The sequence below is a fragment of the Kogia breviceps genome, chromosome 8 (assembly GCF_026419965.1).
Source record: "Kogia breviceps isolate mKogBre1 chromosome 8, mKogBre1 haplotype 1, whole genome shotgun sequence".
Taxonomy (NCBI): Eukaryota; Metazoa; Chordata; class Mammalia; order Artiodactyla; family Physeteridae; genus Kogia; species Kogia breviceps.
In genome coordinates this window covers 109,920,418-109,941,684 of record NC_081317.1, presented here as the reverse complement: position 1 = coordinate 109,941,684, position 21,267 = coordinate 109,920,418, and the positions used below count along the sequence as shown (strand labels likewise).

Below are 21,267 nucleotides of genomic sequence, written 5' to 3'. Positions count from 1 at the left end.
TCAATAGATGTTCTCTTGTCCCTGCCCCCTCCTCACTGCCACCTCTGCCACCACAGAGATAGGTGGAGAACCCACACATTCCTGAGAATGGCTGCGTAGCAGACTTTTTTACATAATTCTAAAATAGATCAGCATTACAGTAGCTCCTGGCTCTACTGTTAAGTGTGGATCCAACTCTCTAGAAAATATAATTAAAATTTAAACATTATCACAAAGTTCTAAAATTTAAAGCAACTCAAGTTATTTTTAAACGAACTAAATCTCTATCAGAGGAGATTTTTAAAATATAAGTTAATGGTGAAAAATAATTATTTCATGACGTAATATCTATATTTCTGAGAAGTATTTTTATTATAATTCAATCTACTGTTACAAGCAAGAGAGAGAGCACTACGGGTAGAATTCTGTGTCCCCCAAAAGATGCTGGAATTCCAACTATCAGGAACTCAGAATGTGAACTTACCTGGAGATAGGGTTTTTTTTTTTTTTGAACATCTTTATTGGAGTATCATTGATTTGCAATGGTGTGTTAGTTTCCGCCGTATAACAAAGTGAATCAGCTGTACACATAGGTATATCCCTATATCTACTCCCTCTTGCGTCTCCCTCCCTCCCAGAGATAGGGTCTTTAACAGAGATAATCAAGTTAAACATGGTCATTAGGTAAGGCCCTAATCTAATATGACTGGAGTTGTCCTAAAGGTGTTCATTTGGACACAGAAACAGGCAATCATAGAGGGCAGATGATGTGAAGACACAGGGAGAAGACGGCTGTCTACAAGCCCAGGAGAGAGGCCTGGAGCAGATCCTGCCCTCACAGCCTCCAAAGGATCCAGCCCTGCCAACACCGTGATTTTAAACTCCCAGCCTCCTGAACTGTGAGACAATAGATTTCCGTTGTTTAAGCCTCCCCTCCCCGCTGCCCCGGTCTGTAGTACTTTGTTATGGCAGCCTGAGCAGATTACGACAGGCAGAGAAAAAAAAAGAGAGAGACTCAGAGAGAGAGAGAGAGAGATTATATGTAAGAGTTGACTTTAAAGAGAAATGGCATAAGGGCCTATTCTTCTATGGAGCAGAAAGGCTCTATTCCAACAGGCTGACAGAAATTTCCAAAACATGTGAAAACAGAACACAGTGCCAGGTGCCAAGAACCAGACTCCGCCTCCACAGGTGGGGTCCAGGAGGGAGAGGGGACCCTACCTTCTGGTAGCCCTCTTTGGACCTCAGGGATGCCTCCATGTGCTCAGCAGAGGTCGGGTAGATGGCGGAGCGGTACTGAGAGCCGTGGTCGTTGCCTTGGCGCAAGCCTGGGAAAGCAGAAAGCAGAGGATTACTGGGGTGGCCTGGGCAACGAGGCCAGTGCCACACCTTCTCCATGACTCATGTCCGGCTAAGTGCTTGTTTTAACTGCATCCTGACACCACTCTCCTTAAACAAGCATGCAAGGTATCTGTTTGGCTTTGCCTATTTTAATTGTAACAAATATCTTTGAACTTAAGGTAAATTTATCACAGGCCTTGCATCACAGTAGATGCTCTGCAAATATGCAGATATTTAAGTCATAACCACGTATGGCTTGCAAAGCACTGTGATACACACTGTTTCCTTGGATCCTAATGAGACATTCTGTGTGGCAGGTGTTACCGACCCTTGACTGGCAGATAAGGAAATGGAATAATATACGTGGAAGTGCCTGGCCTAGTGCTTTGCACACAGGAGATGCCTAATAAATGACAAAGTAACTGATGCTCAGTGAGTTTAAAGAGTTTGCCTAAGGTCATGCACCTGATCAAAGAAAAACCTAGCACTTAAAACCAGCCCAGCATACTTTCCACCCTGTCACAGCAGCTAAAGTGTAGATGCTGGTCAATTTCTAACTGAATGATAAAGTCCCTAAGTTAAACAGCCAAAGGCCTGCCAGAGATCCCCATGTTGTTGTAAAATGAACTTCACACATGTTTACTGCATCATTCAAGCATCAGTTTCAGTTTTAACAAGTGCCCCCAAACTCCTCCAGTAAAAGATGCAACTTTCCAAAACAAACAGTTCCATATTTTCAAGCCCCCAGGTTAGCTGACTTCCTAGAAACGCCATTCTCCCACCTCCAGAGTCCCCTCCTCTCAATGCACAAAGGTCACGTGGGGACCAGGAACTAAGCGGCTTAAAGAGCCAATACCAATAATGACATCAAAACATTAATTTAATATTATATAATAAAAATAAACCAGCCCATGCCTCCAATAAGCATTGATCAATACCAAATTAGTATAGCTTTCATTTCTTTCTAAGTTATATATTCATTTAAGTATTATAGTAGTAGTCTTATGGTGTACAATATATAAGTATTATTTACAGTATACAGTATGTATTATAAATATTATTTCTTAAGCACCTAATACATGCTGAGTACTTTTTCAGATGCTGAGGATATAGCAATGAATGAAAGAAAACCCTGCCTTCACAGAGCTCACATTCTAGTGGAGGGTAAGAGACTGGATAAATATACATTCCAGAATGTTCTTTGTTTTCCATTTTCCCTCCTTCCCTTACAAGTAGGGCTTTTCCTGTGTGACTACTTCCCATCCTTTTGTCCTAACATCCATTTGCATAATGGCAAGACGGCTGCATCATTGTTCCTTCTGAAACGTTCTCCACGAAGAAAAAATATTGCCGGATGGCTGACTTTCGGTAAAGTCAGACCCCTCTCCATTCAGAACAAGATGCCGAAAAACACCGTCTCCATGTGTAGTTGTTTAAATCTATTTAAGTTTTCTTTTTTTAAAAGAGAAATTAGTATGTGAGTAAAAGAGAATCTGCAGGTATGATTTATTTATATTTTTCAATAAGTTTTACTAAGATTACACACGCCTTGTACACTGAAGACAATAATATCTGTGTGTTTACTTGGAGGTCTCTGAATTATCATAGGATCATGGAAAATTGTTGCTTACAGATAAAAATTGGCTTTTTAGGAAACAGAGTGGAATAATTAAGAATCACTCCAAGGATATGGTTTAACAGTGGGCTCTTTCATGCATCATATTTTCACAAATCATCTGGTATAAGGATTACACAATGAAACCCTTAAGTTTACATCGATTTTTTAGAGCTGCTTTTGTAGTGACGTGACAACCTAAGGGGTAGAAACATCTGGAAGACTTCACAAAATTGTGTAGTTGGGCAGAAAAGATGCACATGGCTGTCATTCTGGGCAAGTATATAAGGTAATGAATTTCTATAAAAAATAATCCATGCATTATTTATACAATTAGAGTTCATACTACTCCTGTAATCGGGGATGGGGATTGATGGGCCCTTCCCTGAAGCCATGATCCCTCGATTCTACACTCTAACTTGATCGCCTGTTCACTGTAACACTGAGATGGCTCCTCCCGCTGTTGTCCCTGTCTTCCTGGGCAGGTCTGCGCTGTCCCCAACACACTGTGGACAGCTTTAAAGAAGAGTAACTTGGTGGGCATTACCCACAGCCCTACCCCAGACTCGCTGCACCGCTCGCATTGTACGAACCCAAACCAACCGTCCATTGGAAAGATGGGAGCTATTCACACAGCTATAGTCACATCTGTGGGCAGAAGTCTCTCAACTTTGAATTTACAGCTTCAACCTTCTAATCACATCCCTTCTTGGATGTTCTAATAAAACGAAAAGTTCTTCATGTCAGAAACAATACCCTCTCTTCCTGGTCACTCTGGCTAAACCCCTGACTGGCCAGGAAGGAAGACAAGAAAGTGTTAAAGAGATATACGAGGGGATGGAGAGAAAACATGAAAGCCTGTGTTCAGATTTCCTTGAGTCTTGAGTGATACTGGACTAGGCATTAACTCTCCAGTCTACTCAAGGATAACGTTATTTTGATTGCATTTTTCCATCACAGTTCATTTTGAGGAGAAGGTATAATATCTTAAACCAAAACCATACATCTATATCCACATACACGTGTGTGTATTTGGTTAATTCCAATGCATGTACCTTTCGGTTCACTAACGAAGGGGCTTATTAATTGGACAGAAGCTTCAAATTTGAAAGCAGATGGCTCACTGGGAAATACGATTTGATGCTCAACCGATTGAGAAACCTATAGAACTAGGGCTTTCCTGTTCTCATTATTTTTAATACATTGCATTTATAGATGTTAGCATCATTAAACTTTTCACCATTTCTTTCAGCCTCTATTGGTTTATATAATGAACACAAAACAGTAATTCACATGTGAGGAAAACCTGTTTACTAAATCTCTTGTCAGAAGCCTAGGATTCAGAGCTGCAAGAGCTTGTTTTTAAGTCTGACTCTGCCACTGACATGTTTTATGCAAATTTCCTAATCTTTCTGAGCTTCAAATCTCTTCTGTAAAACAAGGATTATAAGGGCCTAACCTATAGGTTTGTTTGAGGAGCAAATGAGATGGAACCTGTAAAGTGCTTTGTTGACTATAAAAAATTATGTAGGGGTTAAATACTTTTATTTTTACAACTTTTCATAATCTTAGAATAGTTCAGAACAACTAGTTTGAAATAAAAATAACGAATGACATCACACAAGATACTTTAGGAGTGACCCTTTTCCCCCAGAAAAGCATTATTAATATTAAAATCTCAGATACTCACACAGCAGGGGTCTCACAGATAACTAATCCAAAGAGAGGGTCAGATTCATTTTATGTGTGTAGAAATGTACTATTTAGTTTTTAACTAAACAGTTTATTACATTTTTTTAAACAGAATTAACTTCCTAGTTAGATTTTAACTCTGCTCATGTCCACCCCAGTTCTTCATTTCAATGGAAAACAAACGCAAGAAAGGGGAAGAATTCTTTGAGTGAATTCTCCTTCCCCTGCTCCTACCCGTGAAGTGCTTTCAAATGCAATGTCTTCACGCTTGGTCTCTGATCTGAAGTTTGAGAAAAATCAAGCCTGTTAACATTATCTCGTATCTCTCAAACTCACACCCACTGGGTTACTAAAAAGGGGGAAAGGAAGACTTGAAGAGCGGGTGGTTGAAAGAAACAAAAACAATTAAAAATTATTGAGAAAAGAAGTCTTTAAAGCCCTTCTTTCTGACTTCCTGCCTTCTTTTCTTCCTTCCACTCATTCATCCATCTTTCCCTGAATCAGGCAAGGTACTAGATACTGTGGGATTCAGAAATAAGACGGTCTCATTTTTCAACTAGGTCCCCATCCTAGTACGGTGAATGCCATCTTATGAGTTAAACCTAGATCTACCTGACACGGAAAGCTCTTTCTCTTTTCAAGACTGATGCACAAGCAGTTACAGCAAAACAATCGAAGGCTATGGAACAAAGTGTGTGTGTGTGCGGTGCATCTGGTGGGGAGTGGAACATCCCAGCCCAAGACCCAGAAATAAGAAGAAGCTTGGTCTATGCTGAGGGCTGTGAGGAGATGAGCCTGGGTCCTGCCAATTGTCCTGGAAGGAAATGAAGCCCGTCGGTTGAGCATGAGGCCGCATGGGTGTCTTGACAGGACACACGGGGGACCAGAGAGTATGGAAAGATAAGTTTCAAGGGAGCCACAGAATTCTGTGGAACCCTGGGTGAGCATAATCACCCAAAATCCAGAGCTCTCTTTCACATCGATTCAAGATGTGTTGCAAAGTTCACTGTGCCTTCCACTTGGCTTTGGAAAAACTAGGAGGATAAATTATTGACATTATTTGGCTGTCTTCACATCCCAGGAAAGTAAGCAATAGACTTTCTGTAGGGGGTGAAAAGAGAATAACCGGCTCAGAAGTAACATCTTGTGCTTAAAATTCTTCCATAACACTCTCTAAACTGATTAATGAAGACTGGGCTTTGGGGCATTCTTGAAAAGAACTGCTCTCTTGGCATCCACCAACTGTTTGAGATTTCTCCATCCACCTTCTCCAAATAAGATTTGAAAGGGACAAACCATCATGAGACTGCTCTAAGATTTCCCTCTCTCTCAGTGGAGCCAGAGAAAATGCTGGAAAACAGAGAAATGCTTAACCTCTAATGAAGCAAAAAGATGGATGAGTTCTCATCTGCTCAGTGGCCCTCTAAACTTTGGCTCATCTTTGGGTACTAGCCCTGTTTTATATATTCAGACTAGAGAGATGAGAAATATGCCTGAACATGGAAATTTTAAAGGGAAGTTCACACTGTGAGCTGTTGTGAGGTAATTAAGAAATTTCAGGAGTCACCAGCTGATAATGAACATCAAGGCAAGGAAGGACATATTCGTAATGGTCTGAAATTACTGACTCTGTGTTAGGGAACTTCAAAGGAGCAATCTCATTGGAGGACTATCCATGTTGGCTACAGAGACCGGGTGACTCCCACCAGGATGAATCTACATTCTTCTCTTCTACAGCCAGTTGCTAGGAAAAAAATGAATCCTGATTATGGTTTGCTGCATGAAGCAGAGAAACTGGCATGAGTTTTGCCATGAGATGGTTCTGGATTCTAATTCCATCTCTGCATTTGCTGTGTAACCTCAGCCAAGGTCCTAGACCCATCTGAGCTTCAGTGTCCTCATTTGGATAAGTGGGGATGGTGACACATACCTCACAGGTTTGCTAGGTATCTTACATAGGAGCTCAATAAACATATCTCCCCCATCCCCTTGTGACTTCTAATGCAGAAATTCAAGGAGGAGACGTTTTCAACATGCTACTTAAGAATTTAAAAATCCCTGTCAAGAAATGAGCTGCTAAGCATCTAGCTGAGTTCAGGAACCTCGCTAGAGATTCAGCTAAAACACAGACCATTGAGCCTGATCTCAGTCTCAGGAAATGTCTAGAATGTATCAACAAACATATGAATGCAGAGAAGCAAGCTGTGATCGCCAGGACGACCATGGATCCATCTAGAATCCATGCCTCTTAACCTCTCTGGCTTCAATTCAGCAACAGTAAGGATTTGGGTTAGATCCTTTTAAAACCATTGACATACCATAAATGGTATATATTTAAACTGTACAATTTGATCAGTTTTGACATGTGTATATGCCATGAAATCATCACCACAATCAAGATAATGGGCACTTACAAAAGTTTCCTCATACGCCTTTTAAATCTCTCCTTCTCACCACTCCCAGCCCCCATCCTAAAGCCCCAGGCAAACACTGATCTACATTCTGTCATCTGTATTTTTCTAGAATTTTATACAATTGGAATCATGTCGTGTGTACCCATGTTGTTGTATGTATCAACAGTTGCTTCCTTTTATTGCTGAGCAGTGTTCCATTGATTGGATATGCCAGATTTGTTTATTCACTGACCTGTTGATGGATATTTGGGTTCTCTGCAGCCTCTTGCTATTAAAGTAAAGCTACTGTGATGATTCGTGGACAGGTCTTTGTATGTACATATGCTTTCATTTCTCCTGGATAAATACCTGGGAGTGGAATGGCTGGTGCATTTATGTATATACCTTTTAAGAAACTGCCAAACTTTTTCCAAAGTGGTTGTAACATTTTACATTACCTTCCAGCAATGTATGAAAGCTCAGTTGTCATATCTACACAAACACCTGTCATGGTCAGTACTTTTAATTTTAGCTAAATTGTCAAAATATGTGTAATAGTACCTTATTGTGGTTTTAATTTGAATTTCTTAATGTCTAATAATGTTGAGTATCTTTTTATGTGATAATTTGCCATTTGTACACCTTCTCTGGTAAAGTGTTCAATTTTTTTCCCATTTTTAAATTGTATTGTCTCTTATTGAATTTTGAGTTCTTTATATATTCTGGATACAAATATCTTATCAGATATATACTTGAAAATATTTTCTCCCAATCTGTGGCTTGTCTTTCATTCTCTTAACAATGACTTTCAAAGAGCACAAATTAATTTTGATGAAGTCCAAATTATCAGTGTTTTCTTTTATGGATCATGTTTTTGGTGTTGTATCAAAAGAAATCTTTACCTAACCCAAGTCACAAAGATTTTCTCCTATATTTCCCTCTAGATGTTTTATAGTTTTAGGTTTTAAATTTAGGGCTATGACTCATCTTATGTTTTGTATGTGGTGCAAGATATGGATCAAAGTTGTTTTGGTTTTGTTGTGGTGGTGGTAGTTTGTAGTTGTTTGTTGCAAATACAATTGTTCCAGCGCCATGTTTGGAAAACACTATCCTTCTTCCGCTTCGTAGTCTCTCCTCCCAGGCTCTGCGCTATGTTTTTAATAGTATATATTGTGTGCTTTTATTTTTTCTTTCTCCCTAGTCTGGTTCCAGGACTCTGCTCTTAACCACATCTTTGTACTGCCTCTGTTATTATTATTATTTTTACATTATTTTTGGAGTATAGTTGCTTTACAATGTTGTGTTAGTTTCTGCTGTACAGCAAAGTGAATCAGCTATACGTATACAATAGATCACCTTTTTTGGATTTCCTTCCCATTTAGGTCACCACAGAGCACTGAGTAGAGTTCCCTGTGCTATGTAGTAGGTTCTCATTAGTTATCTATTTTACATATAGTATCAGTAGTGTATATATGTCAATCCCAATCTCCCAATTCCTCCCATCTCCCTTCCCCCTTGGTATCCATACGTTAGTTCTCTACCTCAGTGTCTCTATTTCTGCTTTGTAAACAAGATTGTCTACACCAGTTTTTTCAGATTCCACATATATGCATTAATATATGATATTTGTTTTTCTCTTTCTGATTACTTCATTCTGTATGACAGTCTCTAGGTCTACCCACATCTCTATAAATGACCCAATTTCATTCCTTTTTATGGCTGAGTAATATTCCATTGTATATATGTACCACATCTTCTCTATCCATTCCTCTGCTGATGGACATTTAGGTTGTTTCCATGTCCTGGCTACGGTAAATAGTGCTGCAGTGAACATTGGGGTGCATGTGTCTTTTTGAATTATGGTTTTCTCTGAGTGTATGCCCAGTAGTGGGATTGCTAGGTCATATGGTAGCTCTACTTTTAGTTTTTTAAGGAACCTTCATACTGTTCTCCATAGTGGCTGCATCAATTTACATTCGCACCATTGCAGGAGGGTTCCCTTTCCTCCACTCCCTCTCCAGCATTTATTTTTTGTAGATTTTGTGATGATGGCCATTCTGACTGGTGTGAGGTGATATCTCAGTGTAGTTTTGATTTGCATTTCTCTAATAATTAGTGATGTTGAGCATCTTTTCATGTGTTTGTTGGCCATCTGTATGTTTTCTTTGGAGAAATGTCTATTTAGGTCTTCTGCCCATTTTTGGATTGGGTTGTTTGTTTTTCTGATATTGAGCTGCATGAGCTGTTTGTAAATTTTGGAGATTAATCCTTTGTCAGTTGCTTCATTTGCAAATATTTTCTCCCATTCTGAGGGTTGTCTTTTGGTCTTGTTTATGGTGTCCTTTGTTGTGCAAAAGCTTTTAAGTTTAATTAGGTCTCATATGTTTACTTTTGTTTTTATTCTCATTACTCTAGGAGGTGGGTCAAAAAAAGATCTTGCTGCGATTTATGTCAATGAGTGTTCTGCCTATGTTTTTCTCTAAGAGTTTTACACTGTCTCACCTTACATTTAGGTCTTTAATCCATTTTGAGTTTATGTTTGTACATGGTGTTAGGGAATGTTCTAATTTCCTTCTTTTACATGTAGCTGTCCAGTTTTCCCAGCACCGCTTATTGAAGAGGCTGTCTTTGCTCAATTCTGGCCAGGTATATTCTGGCCTCCTTTGTATAGATTAGGTGACCATAGCTACATGGGTTTATCTCTGGGCTTTCTATCCTGTTCCATTGATCTATATTTTGACTTTGTGCTATTTTTGCCAAACATTTTACTTCTACATATCTTATAACCCTCAAAATACACTTATTATTTTTGCTTTAAGCAGTGGTTTATCTTTTAAAGATATTTAAATCTTTAAAAATCTTTATATTTAGTTAACATGTAGTTAACATTTCTAGTACTCTTTATTCCTTGTGGAGATCCAGATTTCCTGATGGCATCATTTTCTTTCTTTCTGTTTGAAGGACTTCCTTTAACATTTCCATCTAGCTTGGGTCTGCTGGTGATGAATTCATCCAGCTTTCGTACATCTGAAAAAATATTTTTGCTTTGTTTTTGAAAGATGTATTCACCAGGCAAAGAATTCTAGTATGACTATTCTTTTTCTTTCAGTACTTAAAGATATTGCTCCACTGTCTCCTAGCTGGCATTGCTGCTGATGAGAAATCTGCCATCTTCGTTATTTTGTTCTTCTGTATGAAATTATCTGTTTTTTCCTGTGGCTGCTTTTAACATTTTCTGTTTATCACTTATCTTATTGATTTGATTATGATGTGTTGTGATGTTTTGCTTCATGTTTCTTGTGTTTGGTGTTCATTTAGCTTCATGGATCAGTGGTTTTATAGTCTTTATCAAATTTGGATTATTTTCTGACATTATTCAATTTTTTTTTTTTTTAATGCACTATGTGGGCCTCTCACTGTTGTGGCCTCTCCCGTTGCGGAGCACAGGCTCTGGACGCGCAGGCTCAGCGGCCATGGCTCACGGGCCTAGGTGTTCCGCGGTATGTGGGATCTTCCTGGACCGGGGCACGAACCTGCATCCCCTGCATCGGCAGGCGGACTCTCAACCACTGCACCATCAGGGAAGCCCTGACATTATTCAATTTTTTAATCTAAAGCATTGTAGTATTCAACTCTTGAAGATGGATTGGGTCTTTTTTATATTTCTCGTCTTTCTACTTCACATGTTCAACCTTCCCTCTAGCTTCTTAAACATACTGAATACAGTTTTAATGGCTTTAAAACCTGTACTAGTGTCATTATCTGCATCAAGTTTATATCATTTTCAATTAATTGATTTTTCTCATGAAAGATAGCATTTTCTTGCTTATTTGCATGCTTGTTGGATGCCAGCAATTGAGAATTTTATCTTGTTGGGTGCTGGATATTTTGTTATTCCTACATATGTATTCACATACTTTGTTCTGAGAGATTAAGTTACTTTGCAAAAATAACATACCCTCTTGATTCTTGCTTTCAAGCATTGTTACTTTGGACCAGAAAAACTTTTAATCTACATTAATTGCCCCACTAATGAGGTAAATAAAGCCTTCAGAAGTACTCTATCTGATGTTCAATGAGTTTTTATATTTTCCATTCTAGGTAATGAGAACAGGCAGTATTCCCAACCCTGTGTGAGTTCCCTCTAATTCTTCAAGGTGATTCTCTTTCTGGCCTCAGGTTGTTTAATCACACATATGCTGGTCAGTACTCAGACAATTACTTAAGAGAACCCTTTGCAGATCCCCAGAGATTCCACTCTCTGAGTGTTTCTCTCCTCCCTTCTTCTGTTCTGTGAATCCCACCTTCCTCAGCATCCCTGGACTCCCAGTGCTATCTCCTGAACCCATGGAGACTGTGAGACTTGGCCTGGGTTCCTCCTCCTTGCTTTGCAGCCTAGAAACTTTCTCCAGGAAATAAGGTAGGGCATTTGTAGAACTTGTTTATTTGTTTTTCTTATGTCTAATGTGTGAGAACCATTGTTTCATTGTTTTGTCTGATTGTTTTAGTTATTTCAAGTGGGAGAGTAAATCCAGTCCCTATTACTCCTTCTTGATCATAAACAGAAGTCTTTGAGCTAAATATTTTTCAAATATCTTCTCACCCTAATTTTTAAAAACCATTTATAGTTAAAATAATGGGTATGGGGACACAGACAGACTGAAAAAATTCCCTTAAGGTTTTTGTGGAGGTTTTGGGTGTATTTTTTGTTTTGTTCTATTCTGTTAACAAATGGTCTGTAAATTTATTTCAGTAAAATAATTCAGATTAAAAATTTATATGGGGCTTCCCTGGTGGCGCAGTGGTTGAGAGTCCACCTGCCGATGCAGGGGACGCGGGTTCGTGCCCCGGTCCGGGAAGATCCCACGTGCCGCGGAGCTGCTGGGCCCGTGAGCCATGGCCGCTGAGCCTGCGCGTCCGGAGCCTGTGCTCCGCAGCGGGAGAGGTCACAACAGTGAGAGGCCCGTGTACCGCAAAAAAAAAAAAAAAATTATATGAACAGCATCTGGATGGTGACAAAAATTTTTAAATCGCTGTGATTAATCAAAAAAATAATTTTATCTGTTTTTTTTTACCCTTTTATCTCCATTCTTCTCGATCATTCTGATCCAATAGTGTTCACAGAGCCTTCCTTCCTTAAATGCTTCTCCCCTTGGCCTTGTAACACTGTCCTCACTTCAGAATTTCACTACTTCTTGACCACTTTATGTCTATTTGCTTTTCCATTCCCCCCCCGCCATCCTCCTTACTACAGATGTTCCTGGGCTCAGTCTTTGTCTGTCACCCTCCCTTCCATGTGTCCTCCAATGGAAACTTCCTTTTCTATGCAGTGAACGTACAAGTCTGAATTTGTGATTCAAGTTCTCTTTCAGGCATCAGCCATGTAGAGCCACATTCCCGTTAGACGTTTACATATCTAGGCTCCACCGTCCCTGGATTCTCAACTTGACCTCATTATCTTTCATTGTCCCCCACCATTCTCTTCTCTATCCATTGACTGGACCATTCTTCTAGCAACCCAAGCTTTCAATTTTGTAGTAATCCATGTTTCATTTGAGTCTCCTTTATGCCTTAAGCCAGGCAGTCACCTAGCTTTACCTTTGTTTTCTGTAAAATCCTTCAGTAACGTTTTTCTTTCCCTTTCCACAGCCTCCTCCCTGATCTAGAGTCGATACTTCATGGTGTGTGATGATAAAGCTAGTATGAACACCTGGATCTTCTGCAGAGCCCTAATTCAGGGCTGTTTAACAAATGTTTCCTGGCTGTCTCTGGTTGTGTAGGTTGAATAAATGAACTGGTAGTTCCTTGCAATAGTGGGTCACTTCACTACATAATCCTATCATTGTTCTCAGTACTGCAAGCCTAATATTTCACCCTTCTCCCTGTGAACAAAGCCTAAGGGCATCATTTTTCAGATTTTCCATTCTCAGAGCAGAGTGAACACCATGCAGAAAGGTGAGATAATGCTGCAACTCCCTGCTATGAAACATACTCATTTTCATATTTTTCACACTAGACTTAGAGTTTTGACTTGTTTATTATTCCTTTAAATGTTATAAAAGCCAGTACATTAATCAGTTATTCTGCATATTAATATTCATTAAAGTAGGATGCCTTTGAAAAGTAAAGTGAAGGCAAGTAAAGCAAAATTTCCTTCAAAGTATCCATTGGATTTAGAATAAAAATATGTTCGATTCCTGATTTTTTAATCTAGGCACCCCAGGAAGAGGATGGAGACAAGATGGTGGAGTAGAAGGACATGAGCTCCAGCACCCCAGGAAATTATATTGAAATTTGGGCTTCCATGTGATTTTGGTTAAGCGTAAACCTCAGTCACTCTTTGGCATACCAAGAGAGGATAAAGCATCAGCAAGGGAAAGTGTTCACTAGGTCATTTGAGGGAGGCAAGACTACTTGGGCTATTTTAAAGAGGGAAGAAAAAGCTAAGAAATTAATTAATATACTGGAAATGAAATTTAAGTGATTTTAAAGACATCGTTGGGCATCTGAACTGTTAAAATAAAAGGATGACTACCAAGGATTCCCTATCAGGGTTTCTTAACTTTGGTACTATTGACATCTTGGCCTGGGTAATTCTTTGTTGTGAGGGGCATTGTTGGATGTGTAGCAGTATCCCTTGATTTTATCCACTGAAGCCAGCAGAGTCCACCCTGTTGTGACAACCAAAAATATCTCCATACACTGCCAAATGTCCCCAAGGGGGCAAAATTGAGACCCACTGCTATATATTAATGAACTACATCCATCTTTTGATATCATTGCTTATAAAAGCCTACATATTCAAAGCAGCTAAATGAAGCAACATGTGAAAAGTGAAAGCTCTAGGATATGTGGAAACCAACAGTTATAAAAGAATATCAGAGGTCTGTGGTATTCATATTTTCATTTGCATCTGCTTATTTCAGTGGTTACCAGTTTGGTTTCACTTTTTACTCCCAAATTTAAGAGATTTGCATTAGAGAACACAATACTTTTTTTTCCCTTTTTTGGTAAAATAGCATTTTAAGCTACACATTGCAAGTCCACAAAGAAGAGAAGAACATAAGCACAAATTAAAATCAACATGCATATACTTTGAAAGAGAGAAAGTTCTCAATTTTATGGATAAGGCGAAAAAAGCACATTTTTTCCTTCTTATTTAATAGCTTGGGCAGGAAAAAAAGAAGCATTAAAGTTGTTATCACAACATGTTTCCTGGTGACTAGAATATCTTACCATATCTCTCAGAAAGTCTCATATCTCTCAAAAATTGGTACAGACCCATCTCACCATACCACTTAGGCACTGCAATCAGTTTAACAGAGAACAAAGGTAACAGTGGCTTAAACAAGACAGAATTATATTTCTTTTTCACTTTAAGTGAAAGGTACTAAGTTAGGTGATGTAGTGGTGGTCGGGTGGCACATGGTCACCAGGGACTCAGATTTCTTCTTTCTACGCAACTATCCTTAGCAGATGGCTCTCATTTTCAAGGACATAAGATGCCTTCTGGTGCTACTACTGTCACATCCAAGTTGTAGATTAGAAAAAGGAAAAATAGAAGGACACTTCTTCCCACTTCTTCTATCTTTAAAGAGACTTCCCAGAAGTTCCAAGCCATACTTTCACTCATATCTCATTGAGTGAAACAAGTCATATGACCACACCTCCATAATTCCCCTCTCCCGGCTCCGCTGTGGAGCAGGCCAAGGTCAGGCTACGTGAGGCCACATCCTTGCTCAGCTTCTTCCCCTTCCCTACCCTACTTTCCTCACTCCCTCGCAGTTCTTTTCTTTTTCCTCAATAAATCACATGTACTAAATCCCTGTCTCAGGCTCTGCATCTAGGGAAACTAACCTAAGACTTCAAGCTATTCATCTAGTTTTGCTCTCATTCAAGCCACCTTACTGCCCACCTCCAGGGCTATGTTGTTTCTTACATTCCATCACTTTAGTTGTTTAGGTTCCTAGATGAAATCTTATTAGATATGTTTATTAAAGTATTATTAGACAAATTTATTAAATTGCTATAATGATCTCTTAATGAGATCAAAGTTCTTGTGGTCAGCATCTGGCTTACACATGCCCAAGGGCCACCTTTCTCAGAGAAAGACCATTGGCCTACATGCTGAAATGTCACACTCAGGATGGTATGTTTCCACTGTATTTAATTCACTTTGTGAGATTAGCATAAGCAGAGGCTTAGCTGCTATAACTCTGTTTACTAGATTTTGAACACTCCTAATTGCTTCTTCAAAATTTCTCTCAGTGAATAATGAAACAACCAATGAATGACTCAGAACTTCAAACACTCCATGGATAAAGAAGATGTAGTACATATATACAACGGAATACTACTCAGCCATAGAAAAAGAATGAAATAATGCCATTTGCAGCAACATGGATGCACCTAGAGATTATCGTACTAAGTGAAGTAAGTCAGAAAGAGAAAGACAAATACAGTATGATATTACTTGTATGTGGAATCTAAAATATGACACAAGTGAACTTATTTACAAAACAGAAACAGACTCACAGACATAGAGAACAGACTGGTGGTTGCCAAGGGGGAGTGGGGGAGGGATGGATTGGGAGTTTGGGATTAGCAGATGCAAACTATTATATATATGTATAACAATCACTTTCCTATACACCAGGAACTAACACAGCATTGTAAATCAACTATACATCAATAAAATAAAATTTTTTTTAAAGCAAGAAAAAAAAGAACTTCAAACATTCCAAATACAGGAACAGAGTCAGCACCTCTACTTCTTGCTTCTTAAACTGACCCCACCTCCCCAGAGATGGCACAGGAAGACCACCACAGAGTGACACTGGTGGAGTGTTGCTTCATGGATGACCTCCTGCCTCCTGCTGGAGAATAGGGCCTCCACGGGGACAAAACATCACAGGGCTCTGAAGTCCTCCAACAGGTGGATGAACCTGCATCCCTCACAGCAACAGCTGGCACCTCTTATTATCACCCATGTGACCCTTCCTCCTGGCACACCTGGACTTTAGCTCAGGTGTTTGAGACAAATCTTATTAATATAGAATAATCTCACATTACCTGACTGAAAATTAATTCTGTCCATTTTAAATGACATCTCATTTTAAAGTTAAAACACTGAATAACACTCAGAGAAGGGTTGAGCACCTGCCCAGGGCCAGTGCTGGATCTGCAAAGTGCTAACTGCAGTGCTAACTGCAAAGCCGTGCTCTTATCCACTACTATCTCAATTTGTAAATTATATATCACTTAAGCAAAAAATCTGAAGTAGAAAATAGTGAACTATGAAAGATATTACATGGCTCTCTTCTGAAAGAAAGTATTCTGTGTTCCCTACCATTTCCACAATATTGTTTCTATTTTTAATGCAATGCATCTCAAAAGAGATAAAAGAAAATTGCTATGTAACAGAGGTGTCAAATATTCACACTGTACCTAAAAGGAAGGGTTTGAGTTTCAGTAATGAAAAAACATTACTTCTATAATCATAGATAAATTATTTTGAAAAGATGTGGTGATGTCTTCCTAAAAGGCAAAAAAAAATTATCTTAGTATAGTATTCCCTTTTATGAAAGAGAAATTATATTTCTGGCCAGCCAAAGGAAATATTTTAAATTATTACATCTTTCTTAGAATGTCTGGGGCTCCATATCCACTTATGCTACAAACTACCAAGTTTGACCAAATAATGAGTCTTGAAATGTTCAAATGATCATCAAAATGTATGAAAACTTTCAAAATATTAAAATTTCTATGTCACTATTTCCTATCCAAATATTAAAATTTTGTAGCAATGAGTCAGCCAAAGTACTCCTCTACAGAACATTAGGCATGTAAATGAGATCTATAATATGTCTACATTTGAATCAGTACCAAGCACGCATACGCACACACATTCACAAAGTTATTCTTTCATCATGGGCATTGTTCATATTATTAACAGGAACAGCAATCAATATATTAACCTTTGTAATTTCTAGATCTGATTACAGAAAGATACATAAATGTACAAAAGTTCATAAAACATAAATGCAGTTTATTAAAGTATTTACATTAATGCTATCATACTATATATAATATGTTGCAATATGTAATATTATTATACTTATTATAAAGTGAATGCTCATATAACCACCACTCATGTCAAGAAACAGAGAACTGTCAGCACCCTTGCAGGCCCTCCATGTGTCCCTACTGATGACAATACCTTCCCTCTCTCTAGTAGTACCCACACCTGATTTTTGTAACAGTAATCACCTATTTTTGAAATTTACATCAATGAAGTTATTCTGTGGTTTTAATCTTTCACTTACTGTTATGTTCATGAGATTCTTCTATTTTCTTCATTTTCATTGTTTTGTAATATCCCTTCATATGAATAGATCATAACTGATTTATCCATTCTACTGCTGATGAACATTACCAGCTTGGGGCTGCTGCGTACATTCTTGACCTGCATTCTGTTATATATGTATAAATTTCTCTTGAGTACATACCTAGAAATAAAATTGTTGGCTTGTTGGCTTTGCATGTTCTCAACTTAACTAGATGTTGAACCATTTCCCAGAGTAGGTGTATTAATTTATAAACCCATATCAATTCATGAGAGTTGTCAGAGCTCTAAATGTTTGCCAATTCATTAAAGTCTGTTAATGTCAGACTTCTCACTTTTTGTCAGTATGCTTGGTGTGTAATGAAATCTCACTTGATCTTAATTTGCATTTCCTTGATTAATAATGGCATAGATTATCATTTCATGTTTCCTCACCATTATAAGTCCTTTGTCCATTTTTCTATTCAGTGGTCTGCATTTTTTAAAATCTACTGGAGATAATTTTAAAATCTACTTTTTATATTTCTTGGATATTAATACTTTGGCAAATATAATCTCCCTATCCTTACATTTTCTTTATGATTTTTTTGAGGAACCAAAGTTGTGATTTTAATATAGTTAAATTTATCAAATAGTTTCCCTTATGGTTAGTGCTTTATGTATCTTGTTTGAGAAATGCTTCTCAAACCCAAGATCATAATGATATTATCTACTTGAAGTTTTGTAGTTTTGTTTTCACATTTAGGTCCGTAATCTACTTGGAATTTACTTTTTTTTTCCCACTCTTTTTACAATATTTTAGATTTTCTTTTTAAACTTATTTTTATTGAGTAATAGTTGATTTATAATATATTAATTTCAGGTGTACAGCATAGTGATTCAATATTTTTTATAGACTATACTTCATTTAAACTACTATATATAAAGTATATAACTAATAAGGACTTACTGTATAGCTCAGGGAAATCTACTTAATTCTCTGCAGTGACCTATAGGGAAAAGAATCTTAAAAAGAGTGGATACAAAAAAAAAAAAAAAAAAGAGTGGATATATGTATATGTATAACTGAATCACTTTGCTGTACACCTGAAACTAACACAACTTTGTAAATCAACTATACTTTAATAAAAATTTTTTAAAAATGAAATATCAACTTTCCAAAGTTAAAAATAATAAAATTATAAAATAATTACTATATTGCCCTGTGCTGTACAATATATCCTTGTTGCTTATTTATTTTATACATAATAGTTTATACTCTCAATCCCATACCCCTATCTTGCCCCCTTCCTCCCCACTCCCCACTGGTAAGCACTAGTTTGTTCTCTATATCTGTGAGTCTGTTTTTGTTTTGTTATATACATTTGTTTGTGTTATTTTTTAGATTCCACACATAGGTGAAAACATGGAGTATTTGTCTTTCTCTGTCTGACTTATTTCACTAAGCATAAAAAATACCCTCTAGGTCCATCCATATGTTGTAAATGGAAGAATATCATTTTTATGGCTGAGTAATATTCCATTGTGTGTGTGTGTGTGTGTGTGTGTGTGTGTGTGTGTGTGTGTGTGTGTATACCACAACTTCTCTATCCATTCATCTGTTGATGGACACTTGGGTTGCTTCTGTATCTTAGCTATTGTAAATAACACTGCTATGAACACTGGGGTGCATGTATCTTTTTGAGTTAGTGTTTTCATTTTTGTCAGATATACATACAAGAGTGGAATTGCTGGATCATATGGTAGTTCTATTTTTAGTTTTTTGAGGAACTTCCATACTGTTTTCCATAGTGGCTGCACCAATTTACCTTCCCACCAACAGTGTACAAGGGTTCCCTTTTCTCCACATCCTAGCCAACATTTATGTGTAGACTTTGATGTTAGTCATTCTGACAGGTGTGAGGTGGCACCTCACTGCAGTTTTGATTTGCATTTCTCTAACAATTAGCAATGTTGTGTGTCTTTCATGTGCCTGTTAGCTACCTGTATACCTTCTTTGGAAAAATGTCTATTCAGGTCTTCTGCTTATTTTTTAATTGGATTGTTTATCAATATTGAGTTGTATGAGCTGTTTATATATTTTAGATATTAACCCCTTATCAGTCACATCATTTGCAAATATTTTCTCCCATTCAGTAGGTTGTCTTTTCATTCTGTCAATGGTTTCCTCTACTGTGTAAAAGCTTTTAAGTTTAATTAGGTTCCATTTATTTTTGCTTTTATATCTTTTGCCTTAGGAGACAGATCAAAAAAAAATTGCTACAATTTATGTCAAAGAGCGTTCTGCCTATGCTCTCTTCTAGGCGTTATATGGTTTCAGGTCTTACATTTAGGTCTTTAATCCATTTTGAGTTTATTTTCGTATGTGGTGTTAGGGAGTGTTCTAATCTCATTGTTCTACATGTAGCTGTCCAGTGTTCCCAGCACCACTTACTGAAGACTGTCTTCTCCATTCTCCATTCTTGCCTCCTTTGTCACAGCTTAATTGACCATAGGTGCGTGGGTTTATTCTGGGCTCTCTATCCTGTTCCATTTATCCATGTGTCTATTTTTGTGCCAGCACCATGCTGCTTTGATTCCTGTAGTTTTGTGTTATAGTCGGAAGTCAGGGACCACAATACCTCCAGGTTTGTTCTTTTTTCTCCAGATTGCTTGCTCTGGCAATTTGGGGTCTTTTGTACTTCCATATAAATTTGAAGATTATTCTAGATCTGTGAAAAATATCATAGGTATTTTGATAGGGATTGCATTTAATCTGTAGATTGCTTTGGGTAGTATGTGCTTTATAATAAATCTTGATATCTGGAAGAACAAATCCTCCCATCCTCTTGTTCTTATGCAAGAGTGTCTCTGCTTTTCTTAAACTTTTGCCTTTCCAAATAAACATCAGAATCAGCTTTAAAGATCCACAAAAATAACACACACAAAAAACTGCAGCTGAGTTATTTTTATGAGAAGCTTTAAAAATACTGATTCAACTTCTTAATGATTATAGGTCTATTCAGTTTTGTTTTGTTTTGTTTTTGGCCATGCCACACTGCTTGCAGGATCTTAGTCCCCAACCAGGAATTGAACACAGGCCACGGCAGTGAAAGCACCAAGTCCTACCCACTGGACTGCCAGGGAATTCCCAGTTTCATTATATTGTTAAGGACTCTGTCTTATCTAATTATCTAACTTTTCAAATGTATTGACATAAAGTTGCCTATCAGCAGTGCTATCCCATTTTTTCTTCCCAATAATGGGTATTTGTGACCTCATTTTTTTCCTTGATCAACTAACCAATGTTTTATCAATTTTATTAGCCATTTTGAAATATCAGTTTCTGACTTCCTTAATCCTCTCTACTACTTTTTAATTTCCTATTCCATTTACTTCTGTTCTTCATTATTTCTTTCCTCTTCATTGTTTGGTTTATGTTGTTGTTGACTTTCTAAGTTCTTGAGATGGATGCTGAGCTCTGTCTTTCACCACCTCTAATGTAAGAATTTAAGGCTCTGTATTTCCTTCTAAGGATGGCTTTAGCCATGCCCTATAAGTTTTGAACTGTAGTATTTTAATTACTAGTCACTTCAATATATTTTCTGATTTCCATTATGGCTTATCTTTGATCCATAAGATAATTAGAAAATTTCTTCTATTCTAACATAAAAGGATTTTCTACATATCTTTTAGCTATTGATTTCCAGCATAATCACATTATGATAAGAGAAACATAATCTCTATGATTTTAGTCCCTCTACAACATATTGAGACTCTGGCTTAGTACATTTCCATGTGTGATTAAGAAGGTGTAGGGTACAGTGTTTTATATATGTCCATTAGATCGAGTGCTTTAATAGCATTGGTCACAGTCTCTATATCCTTAATAAGGTCCTTAAGACTCAACTCTTCTGGAATTG

General features: G+C 37.7%; 1 protein-coding gene across 5 annotated transcripts in view; it reads right to left on the bottom strand.

Annotated features, from left to right (window-relative positions):
* MSRA (methionine sulfoxide reductase A) overlaps positions 1-21,267 on the bottom strand; it is a 373,391-nt gene that overhangs the window by 97,358 nt on the left and 254,766 nt on the right. For all 5 annotated transcript variants that reach the window (XM_067040008.1, XM_059071369.2, XM_067040010.1 and 2 more), the window contains one exon: positions 1,201-1,307. In XM_067040008.1, coding sequence (XP_066896109.1) covers positions 1,201-1,307 — 107 coding nt within the window. The remainder of the gene's footprint in view (positions 1-1,200; positions 1,308-21,267) is intronic.